This window comes from Monodelphis domestica, chromosome 5, assembly GCF_027887165.1.
Source record: "Monodelphis domestica isolate mMonDom1 chromosome 5, mMonDom1.pri, whole genome shotgun sequence".
Classification (NCBI taxonomy): domain Eukaryota; kingdom Metazoa; phylum Chordata; class Mammalia; order Didelphimorphia; family Didelphidae; genus Monodelphis; species Monodelphis domestica.
Window position 1 is genome coordinate 148,418,177 of NC_077231.1, and position 12,678 is coordinate 148,430,854.

Below are 12,678 nucleotides of genomic sequence, written 5' to 3' on the forward strand. Positions count from 1 at the left end.
GGGGTGGGGGTGGGATAGGCAGAAGGTTGAAGGGAAGCCTTGGGCAGAGATGGGGGAAGACTCGCACGTGACAATTACTCCATACAGGGTTCTGGGCTGCGGTAGAGCATTGCTGTATGCCGGTTCCGGGGCCGTTTCTCTTCTCTCTTCCTCATTCACCTCCTTGAGTCCAGGCAGCCTTCTGCCTGGAAGTCTGGCTCTTTAGAAAGGTAAAGGGAATCAGGGCCTGGAAGGTTCAGGCTCTCTCCTCTTTGCCCCTTCGAATCTCTTAATACTCTTAATAGCTATGTCTTTCAGGCCGCCCTCCCCCCCCCCCCCCCCCCCCGCCTTCCCTCCCCCCACCCCTTCCTCATTATTTGACGTGCGCGCGGTTTTGGTGCAATGCGAATTATTTCTAGTCACTCAGTCAGGAGGAGTTTTGACAGCCAGGGAGAGCCCAGAGCCGGCTCAGTCGGAGCTCCAGAGTCGAACGCCCACCCACACCTTTCCCACCATCACTTCCTCCTTCTCCTCCCATTGCCATAACAACGAACTACGGTCCGCCAGCTACAAAGTGATATTGATACCAGCCAACAACTCGAAACAGCCCCAGCAGCAGCGGCAGCAATATCCCCAACTGAGGACCGCGGGTGAAAGGGAAGAGGAGGGAAGGGAAGCCGTGTGGGTGTGTGCGCGTGTGTCTATCTGTCACTCAGTCCCTGCCCGGCCCTTCACCTCCCTCGCATAGCACACGCACAGTGCGTGCCCACCCTCTCCGCCTCCAGGGTGCCAACTTACAGGGCACTTAGGCGGGCGGACACTCACTGCTCCTCCTTCTGACTGAGAATAGAAACTCCCATCTCCTCTGAACCGGTGGTCTCCCCCGCAAAATAAAACCTTCATCTAGAACATCCCTTTTGGAGGGTCCCCCCACTCAAGGCTAGGCGAAGAAATGAAACAGAATAGGATCCCCACCTCGTGTCCCTGTGCCCTTTATTCCCCATCTCCATTCTAAGGAGTAATGAAGTAGCCGGGACAGGAAGCTCGGAGCCCCTCTGGGCTGGGGAGACCTCGGTGGAGGGAATTCCCCCAGCTGGTTAGGACTATTGTAATTGGTGGTTGGCTTTTTTTTTTTTTTTTGAGGGGGAGGGCAGGGCGTCTGAACCCTAGTGCAGCAGAGTAAAGATATCCCCGAAGGTAGCAAACCAGGGAGAGCGAGGGAGGGGTGAGTGGGAAGAGGGAGGGAGGGAGGGAACGAGCGAGAGAGCGAGGGAGGAGAAAAAGGAGGCAAGAAAAGTAGCTGGAAGTGGGGTCTGCAGCAGGCGCTAAAAGAGCTGTTTGAGCAGTGGCAGCGGAGACCTCGGCGGCAGCAGCGGCGGCGGCAGGAAGTCTGTGCCAGAGAATAGCAGAAATTAGAGACCCGAAGAGATCGAGGCAGAGAGAGTGAAAGAGGAAACTGCAGAGGAGGAAGCACAGCGGCAGTTGAAAGTCTCTTTCTGGTTCCCTCTCTGAGCATCTCCCTCACACGCACGCACGCCGGCAGCAGCAGCAGCAGCAAACAGCAGCAGCGGGAGCGGCAGCGGTGCTGGTGGTTGTTGGTTGTTGTTGGTGGAGGTCTAGTCGGCTCTCCATCCATTCAGTACTTGCACATTTCATCTCCACGATAGGATAGCTCTCCCAGCGCCTCTTGCCTCTCCTCCCGCTTTTCTTCCAGAGCCCTACGCACTCCCTCTTCCAGCCCCGCCGCCACCCCCACTCTCCCCCCTCAGTCGTCCCTCCACCTCCACCAGACACTCGGCTGCCATGGCCCGGGAGAACGGGGAGAGCAGCTCCTCCTGGAAAAAGCAAGCAGAGGACATCAAGAAGATTTTCGAGTTCAAGGAGACCCTGGGAACGTAAGTAGGGGCTGGAAGGAGGGGAAAGGGTGGAGGCAGCTGCTGTGGCTGTGGCTGTGGCCGTGGGTGCTGTGGTGGCTCCCGCTGCTACTGCACCGAGCCGGGATCGCAGTGTCCTCATTGTCCCACTCGAGGCTCTGCAGATTCTCCCTCCAACACCCAGACGTGTGTGTCCGTGTTCTGGGAGCCCTGCATATGCTCCCACCCCAGGGCGGTGGTGTGAGCTCGTGGCTTTCAGAGAATAGCTCACCCAGGAGGTTGATTCTCCCCCCCCCCTCCCAATTTCTATCCATCTCTGTGCCAGGTCTGAATATGGTGAATATTTACATTATGCGTACATTGTGGATTTACACAGTGTTTGTATATCTATCTATCTATCTATCTATCTATCTATCTATCTATCTATCTATCTTTATATATATATATATATATATATATATATCAATGTATGTGCTGTCCAAAACACATTTTGTTCAAGAATGCTAGGATTTTGTAATATCACTCATTTAGATATACATACATAGTATGTTTACATGCACATGACATTGATTAACACAACTGATAAACATAACAGCTAGCTATTTATACAGCAAGTGCTGGGCATCTTTGGCTATATGGTGCTTATATCATAAGATAATTCTACTGTTTTCAGGGTCACATGTGGGTAAGTCTTTGCGCCTGTGTGTATATATGTATATTATAGTATGCAGAGCCACTTGTTTATTTCAATAGCAACTAGCAGTGTCACTGTCAGTTTAGTTTGGTTTCTATGCTCTACCCTAAAGCTGATGGACACTGTTAAAGAAGAGCAGAAATAATTGGGAGACACTGCCTGGGTGTTTTCAGCATGTTTTCTGTAGTTTAATGGTCTTTAGTGTGTCTTTTACCTCAGCTAATTTTTTTTGCTAGGTGTGGTAGTTTGAGGAGAAAGATTAGTTGGGAAAGATAATAGCAAAGGGGAACTATGGCAAAGTGCAAAGATGGAAGATGAAGAAAAGTTATCTTCTTCCTTCTTAAATATCTTCATGCATGTGTATATAATGTGAGCATACCCATTTAGAGAATGAATCTTGGTTGTTGTAAAACTATGCATAGCTATTAAGGGTGGAAAGAAAATGGGGAGTCTGGAGTTGTCATGTTTGATCAATCAGCATGTTCTTTGCTGCCCTATTCTTTTGGCAGAGTCAGGTTTTTGAATATGGCTTGCCTTCTAGTGTAGCCAGTGTCTACTGCAGCTACATATAGTTCTTATTAGCAGAGGGCAGACTAAAGAGAAGTGAATTACATTTATTTCAAGTACTTCCTATTCTAATTCCAGCAAATGCTTCCACAACAAGTTAAATATTCCTCATGCTTCTTCAGGGAAGGCAATCTATAGGCATGTGGCAGTGTAGTATGGTCAAAAGAGCACAATTTGACTTAGGTTTGAGCCCTGGCTATTTCTACCACTTATCAGTGGTGTGATTTTTGAATGAGTTTACCCCAATAAACATTAATTTCTTTTTCTTTAAAGTGGGGGTATCAATAGTTGTCCTATCTATCATAAAGTGCTAGAAAAATCACATTAGATAATACAGATGTATCCAAAAAGTCTTTTAGTGCAGTTTTAAGCTGTTAAAGCCTGAAATTACATGACTTCTGGAACAACTTTTTATGTAAAACATTTAAAAAACTACATAGACTATATAAATACAAGAGATGGTAATAATAATAGTAAATATAATTATTATCATTATTATTAGGTAAGGGCATATTTCTGCTTTTAGGTCTACCTTAAAACAAGATAAAAGAACATTAATGGAGAGGGGGGTTTTGCTTTGAGGAGATGAGCACAGCCAGTTAGTGGATTAGTTTGGTTAAAAACTTTTGAAGTTTATTCAGGTGCTGCTGTTCTAATTCTAAGCTGCTCAAGTTACTGGGTAATAAAAAGCTTGCTATTGCTTGTCATCCTGGGTATGTAATTCTTGGGCTTCAAGAGATGGGATTTGGAAAGAATGAAATCATAGTCTGAGGGTCCAGTCATTAAAGTGGCATGTTAAACCCTTCCCAGTATAATTTTTTTCTTCAACCCTCAGTTTTTTCATTTCTAAAACTGGCTCTAATTTTTCCATATAGGTTTATGTAGCTTTCCTTAGCTGACTTTTGTTTCGTAGATAAATACACATCTCTGCAGTGGCTAAAAGCTACAGATGATCAACCCAGGAGATCCACTGCTTCATTGAATTTCTGTTGCTGCTGCTACTGCTGCTGCAGCAGATAGTTGTCTGTGGTTCAGTTTTTTTTTTTAAAACCTTTGCCTTTTATCAAGGGCTAGCTAGGCAATTAATTGGACTTAAGTGACTTGCCCAGGGTCACACATTTAGAAGTGTCTGGGGCCAGATTTAAACCCAGAACCTTCCATCTTCAGTCCTAGTTCTCTTACTACTGAGCTATATAGCTTCTCACTGTGGGTCAGTTTTTATGATGATTGAATATTCAGGAGCTAAAAAATGCCAAAAAATTCTGTATGAGCAACCTCTAAAACTCATCACATTTTTAGGGAATATATGTTATCTATGGATAACTCCTCACTGTAGATGCTAAATAAATCATTTCTTTAGAATAAAATAGAAAGACTTTGAAAGACAGTAGGTGAAGTGGAAAAGAAGTTTGATTATTGGTCAAGAAATGGATTCAAATCCCACCTCAAACACTTTTTACCTGAGCAATCCTAGGCAAGTAACTTGACCTCTTGATACCTCAGTTTCCTCTATAAGGAGTTGGACTCAAAGAACTTTAAGGTTCCTTTAAGCCCTCCGTGATAAGTCCATCATCCTTTGGAAAGAACATTTCTCTCAATTTCCCCTAGAGGGCTGGCATGCTGGAGGCATGGGTTTCAATTTTATTTCCATGCTATTCCCTAAAGATAATGAATACAATTAAAGAGCATAAATTAATTAGTGCCAATAATCCAGAAATTCTTGGACTTTCTAGAAGTGGTTGGTCCCTAGTATTGGATACATTATTTCTCTCTGCAACAAGCTCAAGTGACCTTGGTCAATATCTAAATATGGAAACTATATCAAGTCCATTCATGGCTAATTTTGAGCCTTGGCCCTCTTATTTCTGTTTGTAGTGAAATCTAGCAAAGGAAAATTTAGAAATTGGAATTAAGACTGGAATGCATTTTTCTTGTGCTCTGTAGTTTTCATATCCACCCACCCATCTATCTATCTATCTATCTATCTATCTATCTATCTATCTATCTATCTATCTATCTGTCTGTCTGTCTGTCTGTCTGTCTGTCTTTATATGCATATATTCCCATTTTTCTTACACTTTCACAGTATTGCTTAGAGGGTTGAATGGTAATTGTCTCTTGTCCCCTTTCATTATTTCCATATTTTATGGAAAAACAGATTAATGTGAAGGCAACTGTCTGACTTGATTGAAGTAATTCAAAGAAAAGATGAAAATTTGCCATTCTAAACTTTCATAATCAGCTATATAGTTGATAAAGGCAGTTCACTTCCTTTGTGAAGCTGAACATTTAGTGGCAGAGGCAAAAGGGGAGGGCAATTTAGTCTCTTTAGTTAAAGTGATCTACATTTTTTGGGGGGAGATATAGAGATACGATTTGGTGGAATGGAATATATGTTATATAGTGTTGTAACTGAAGGAAAAAAGAAACTGAATAAGATAAAGGGAATCTAGGAGAAAAGGATTAGTGCCTGTGTGGATGCTAAAATTTGTTTATGATATACCAATGAGTCAGGACTTAGGTAAAATGTTTTGACCCCTTTCATATCTCAGTTTATCTTCCTTTAAAATGAGGGCCATTACACTTAGCCACCTCAGGCAATAAGGTGGTGATATTTAATTAACGTTTATTTTTCAGCAGATGTTTTAGAGTCCTGGCAAATTTTAAAAGGCATATCAATATGATGTAACAGTAAATTAGGAGTAACATTCATTTATGTGTGTATTTGCCAAATCTGCAGTTCATCAGTCAGTTACAGAGTTCTCAATAGCTTCTGAAAGAAAAAAAAAACATTACAATCTATTATTTGAAGGCACATATGTATGAAAAGTCTACACTGGTAGTTTGTCTAGTAATAACTCCTTACTCATTAACATCAGCACCATCATTCCAGTCTATAAAAATTAATTCCAGGCTCTAACATGACTAGAGAAGAAGGCACCAACAATAGGCATATCCTAGGCAATATTTTTCTGGGATTTAAGAATTATTTTCAATGACAAACTGATGATACCTAGAAATAACATTATGTTTTTCATTGCTTTGTATACATCAATATAAGTTGTAGCATTGATTAAAAAAAATTAAGGAGATGTAGTAATGAATAGTATAATGCCCAGGACTAGAAATGAGAGAAAGTTAGGTTCTTATCTTGGCTCTGCAATGACTATGAGTGGCCACAAAGTGAATCACTTGCCTGTCTTCTCTGGATCTTTGATTCCTCAACAATAAAAGGAAATTGTATTTTATGATCTTTAAGGATTTTTTCAGCCATAAAAATATATGAATTACTTTTAAAGTTGAATGTATCTTGCCTTGGCAATGTTGTTAACAGCCCACTTGCAACAAGAAATTGGTTCAGACTGATCAGTTCTCTGTGGTGGACCTATTTACATGCTCTGCTAATAGCTGAATGAAACTGTCTATAATTATGACAATGAATCCTCATTCTTCTTCATGTCACCAGCATTGGCCACTCTTTTTCCATCAGTGGATACTGTCCAAGTGAGTAAGAAAAGTAGAAATAGAAATTTGAACAAGGCAAGAGTGGTCTTACCCTGCTTATATCATATTGTCGTAATTCATTATCTGAAAAATTCTGAATACATCCATCCTTTGAGGCCATATGTGATCAACTTATCTGTTAAACAAATGGGATAACTGCCTGTACCTGACTGGACTGTGGAGTGGGGAAATTGGTTGGGTAGGGAAGAGGGGAATAAAAAGGAAATTGAAGTTTTTTTTTTGTTTGTTTGTTTGTTTGCAAATTTGGCTATCTGCCTTACTAGTTATTTATCTGGGAACTTTTGAGCATTTTAAGGTCAGTGAGAGTCTTTTGAAGTTTTATTTAAAGAGGGTAAAGGTTTTGGGAGGGGTAGGGAAAGTCCTTAATTGTCATCAAAGGGAAGTGCTTTCACAACTTTTGTTTTAGCATTTTGAATTTTTTATTTTCTGTTTTTAAGATGATATGAATTCAACCATTCATTATGATTAAATAAGTGTTTGCTGGATACCTATTATGCCTAGTCATTGTCTGATGGGTTCACACACACTTTAGTTATTTATGGACCTTTTAACTTTGAAGATGTATTATTGCAAAACTTTTGAAAGCTTTTTACTTCAAAAGTACCTAATTCCTGTGGAACCTTCTTCAGCTCTGCTCTCCTGGTCTTTTATAGTGCTCCAAATGTGATTTTATATATATGTATATGTATATGCATATATAAGTACTTCAAAAACCTAAAAACTTTAAAATGTTAGCTATTATTACTAATTATTATTACTATTCTGTATAGAACAGTCTTTTTCATACTCTTGTGTCAAGAAATCCTCCATATTTTTATTTGGCCAGAAGTATTTTTTAAGTGCACTCTTTTCTGTGACTGTGGGTAAATTGTTGTTTTGGTGTATCTCTCAAAGGAATGGACTGTTAGAAGTAGGAAGAATTTTTTTTTTTGTTTTGCTACCAGTGAAAATGCATTCTCTTGCCTGCAGGCATAGAAATGGGGGGAGCTGTGGCACTTGTCACATTAGCATATAACTCTTCCAACTGATTTGGGAATTTAATCCCCAAAGATTAAATGGGAACAACACAAATATAAAATATGGTTACTTTTTTTTTTTGCTAGTGTGTGTGAAATAAATATATAAAAAACAAAACAAAACAAAACTTCCTACTGTAGAAAAGGAACAGTCTCTACTCTGCATAATTGTGGTGCTCTGGAAATAAAACAGTTGCTGCCTTGCTAGTGGCTGAAGTGAGCTGTTATCTTGAGGAAGAATTTGTGGATTTAGATCTATGACCTTAATCACCACACTGAACATCTTTGTATTTCTGTGGGTGGCTACTTCTCTAAGGTCAGGGAAGGATATTAAGAGTTAATTTGGTGTGTTTTTTTCTTTGACTAGGTCCATAAAGCCCCTTAATCTCTCCTTTCCCTAAACAAATCTCCTTAAATCCCCATCAATCTCTCTCCTCCTCCTTATCTGTGCAAGATTAGTCTCAGTTTAGAAGTAGTGGATATAACCTTATTGGTCAATTTTTGCAGACCATGGCAGTCAAAACTGTTCATAGAGCATAGTGAAAAGACCTCTGAAAAGACTCCTGGAAGTGCTTATCCTCCCTTTATTTAGACTAGAGAATCTATCTCAATTAAAAAAAAAAATTTACCTTCCATCTTAGAACAGATATTATGTATTAGTTCCAAGGCAGAAGAACACTAAGGACTGGGTAATAGGGTTAATGACTTGCCCAGGTTACAGAGCTAAAGTGTCTGAAACCAAATTTGTACCAAGTACCTTCTGTCTTTAAGCCTGGCTCTCAATCTACAAAGCCACCCAGATTCCCTCTTTAATTTTTTAAATGAAGAGAGAATATCTTGTTAAAGGCAAGAGCAATAGAGACTTGTATGGAATCTGTGGATCCACTTTTCTTTCTTGATTTCAGGTACACAAGTTGATTTCTACAGAGTGGCTAAAACTTAAGACCCTGGACCTTGGAATAAATACTAGCATGATACCCTTGACTCCAGATAATGTACTAGGAGTCAATAGTGTACTGGTATCTTCCTTTCCTATTCTGATTATCTAGGACAGTGGTGTCAAACTTACATAGAAAAAAGATACTAGAAAATTCCCTACATGTATATTGACTTAGAAAACCACATATCAACACTATCTTTATTCCTTTGTAGTTTTATTTATTTTGTTAAATATTTCCCAATTACATTTTAATCTGTTTCTGGATATACTGGGAGTGCTGTAGATTGATGTCTTTGACACTTCTGATGTGGGCAGGAGGTGCTCTCCATCCTGCTCATTCTTTTGTTGTTATTGTGGTGATAGTGGTTTATTGTTACTACAAATTTTTAATATTTGCATGGTTGTTATCTAATTTGCGAATTAATTGGGCTGAATTAAAGTTAGCCAAAGCCTAGGCTAGATATGTATAGTAAAAAAAAAGAATAATGGCTAAGAGTCAGAGCATTGGGGTTCCAATCCTACCTGCAATATCCACTACCTGTGAGATCCTGGGAAAGTGTTTTATCTTCCCGGGGCTTTGGTTTCCTCATATGTAAAATGAATAAATTGGATTAGATGGCCATTACATCTGATGTAAAAAGGAAAATCACAAGCTACATTTGTTTATATTCTATCAGGCCAAATAGTCTTCAGTAGTCAACTAGTTTTGACTTCTTTCTTTATATCTCAACAGTTTGAAGAAGATATAGAATCCTTCTCAGCTATTTCAAACAACAAAGAATCACTTCTAACAGTGTCAGTGAGATAATGTGTAAAATGCTACAGAAATGCCAATTATTGGTATTATCTATTATTTATTTTATCGGGCAGTCAGGTGGCACAGTGGATAGTGCACCAGGTCTGGATCCTGACTCCAGAGCTGACCTTAGATACTTACTAGATGTGTGATCTTGGGTAAGTCACTTCACTCTCAGTTTTTTGCCTCCAGTCTCTGTCAAAGGAGCTGGAGAAGGAAATGGCAAGCCACTCCACTATCTTTTCTAAGAAAACTCCAAAAAGGGGTCATGAAGAGTTGGACACAATTAAACAACAGTAAAATTTTTATCCTGGTTGCTAATGAGTAGTAACAGGTTGGGGGCAGAAGCAAGGGAACAGATTACTGAGTTAGAAGTGGATTTGGGGGAGTTTTGGAGAGGTCCTGAGGTAGAACTAGACATATTTTGCTTTGAAAGCAAAACCAGAATATCCTCCATTCAGTTAAGAACACATGTTGAATGCTCAATGCATATGGGACATTCAGCAAGAGAACACTGGTACTTGAAGGGGATTAGTCATTTACCATGCTGCGTACAAGCACCTGTTCCATGTGAGTAGTCTAGCATTAACAAAAGAAACCGTAGCCTAAAACTTTCAAAATGCCTGATTATGTTTTAGTGTGGCCTGTTTTGTTAGCTATTATAGGCTTATGCCCCTACCTTTAGTTATCTCAGTTGAAAGATTTTGTCTTTCAACACCTACACTGGCTCCCAAAGCTGTTTTTCTCCTTACCCCTATCCACAGCAGCTTGGGCAAGAGTGTTTTCTATTTAAAAGCTAGTTTAAATTCTAAACTTATTTTGTTGTTTGCTTGTTTCGATTGGGTCTGACTCTTAGTGATGCCATTTGGGGTTCTCTTGGCAAAGATCTTGGAATGGCTTGCCATTTCCTTCTCCAGCTTATTTTATAGATAGGCAAATAGGATGAAGTGACTAGTGCCAGGTCACACAGTGTGCATCTGAGGTCATATTTGAACTCAGGTCTTCCTGACTTGCAGACCTGCCAGTCTATCCGCTTCACCACTAAGCTGTCTCCAAACATAATAATAACCATCTTCAGAAACATTCAGATAAACAAAGGCATTTATGAAACTATAAACTCCAAACAATTGCCCTGTATGTAAACTCTTATAAAACAATGAGTAACTTTGCACTAAATGTTTTGAGTTTCCGATTGATTTCTTTTTCTTCTGCACATTTATCAGATGCCATTGCTATTTAAAATAGATGAGACCACAAATATTCACTAGAATTGTATTTTTAAAATTTTTAAATTGAAAAATAGAATAATAATACAATTCTAGTGAATATTTGTGGTCTCATCTGTTTCTACTCCGCAACACTTTCTATGCTTTTCAATAGTTCTTTGTTGTCTTCATATTTGCTGTTCCTTATGGCCCAGTACTATTCCATGACATTGATTTATTAATTTATTTGACCATTTCTCAGTTCTTGAACATGTAAGCCTTTTTATAAATCTCTTGGGAATATTTTTCTTTTTAATTACACAGAAGGGGATAGTACTATTTTCAGGTATTACTGTATCAGAGTTTCCTAAACATATCTTTTCCAACTAGCCAGAAATAATACAGGACCATGAATTTTAGTTAGAATATACTTTTGGTGATATAATCCAACCCTAGTTTTTACACACAAGGAAACTAAGGCACAGAGAGATTAAGTGACATGCCCAAAATCAAACCATTAGTTACGATTTGAAGTGAGGACCTCCAAATTCAAATCCAGCACCAATACCTCTCAACTACTCTGCCTCCCTCGGGGCTACTGTGACCCCACTTCTCAAATTAAACATTCCCCCACTCTTTTCCATGTTCCTTTACCATTTTCCCCCTCTTCCTTCATGATCTATCATGTTTTGAACAGTTAACTCATTTGTAATGGTTTCATGTCATGATGTTTTGTGATTTTTGTTAAATTTTTTATATTTCGTTGTATGCTAGGACATATTGAAGGGACAACAATATATCATATACACATGTGGAATTTTTGTATTTCATGTTTTTATAGTTTTAAAAATATCATAAATGATTGATTAGTTTCACAAAGTAGTGTGAGGTAGGGATACTAAATTCTAGGTTAATTATCCCCTTACTTTTCAGGGGGACAGCTGGGTAGCTCAGTGGATTGAGAGCCAGGCCTAGAGAAAGGAGGTCCTAGGTTCAAATCTGACCTCAGACACTTCCCAGCTGTGTGACCCTGGGCAAGTCATTTGACCCCCATTGCCTAGCCCTTACCACTCTTCTGCCTTGGAGCCAATACACAGTATTGACGACAAGACGGAAGGTAAGGGTTTAAAAAAAATCAAATACCTCTAGGAAATTTATTTAACTATCAACCAGTCACATATTAGTGTGAATTAATTCCATTTGATTGCTTTACAATTTGGTTGCTTTATTATAAACTGTAACCTGAGGCCAGCCACAGAGAAGGGTGATTTTGATTGGAGGGAGAAGAGATGGATAATTTTAGAACATAGCTTGTTCTGAGGAATACAAATAGGGAATGAGGCACTAGAGTAGAAGACTTTAGAGTGAGTGGCATAAGGGTACTGAGTGCCCATTACATGGTACTAAGACAATAGTAATTAGAATTGACACATATATTGCATATTAAAGCTTACAAAGTCAATATATACATATCTAATTTGATCCACATAATAACCCTGTGAAGCAGGTTTAACAAGTATTATTGCCCTCAATTTACATATGAAGAACCTGAGACTCAGGAAGGTTGTGACTTTCCTATGTTAAGCAGCTAGTAAGCCTCAAGATGCCAAAGTAAAATTCTATTGTGAAATTTTGCTTTCATCTGACCACATATTCAAGAAAGAAAAGGAAATTTTTTTCTCCTCGAACTTTCTCTTCCCTTGTCTTCCTAAATTCACCACTGAATAGCTCTTTGCTTCTGGGATCCAGAGCTAAGACTAGTATTATCAATAATATAATTTAGCCAAATGATGGTCTGAAAGGCTACAGTGTAAGCTAGCCTGTGAGTACAACCAATATTATAACATTTCTTTTATGAGAAGATGTCTCCTTAGGTTCGAAATGACTAACTTAAAAATAAATGAATGTTTGGAACACAACTCTATTCCTAAAATGGGTTCTGTCTGTACATTGCAGTAATGTGCAACTCAGATTACTTTTGCTTGGAAAAGCATAATTATCTGATGAGACAATTTGCCATCACAGGGCAAATGATGGGCCTCTTTAGCCCCTTCAATTCTATGAGCTTCAGGAGGATGAGAA

At 39.3% G+C, this 12,678-nt stretch overlaps 1 protein-coding gene across 1 annotated transcript in view; it reads left to right on the forward strand.

Annotated features, from left to right (window-relative positions):
- Nucleotides 1-420: 420 nt before the first annotated feature.
- Nucleotides 421-12,678, forward strand: part of CAMK1D (calcium/calmodulin dependent protein kinase ID) — a 512,505-nt gene continuing 500,247 nt past the window's right edge. Inside the window, exon 1 of the mRNA XM_001363611.5 lies at nt 421-1,874. Within this exon, the coding sequence (XP_001363648.1) occupies nt 1,783-1,874 (92 nt within the window). The 5' untranslated portion in view covers nt 421-1,782. The remainder of the gene's footprint in view (nt 1,875-12,678) is intronic.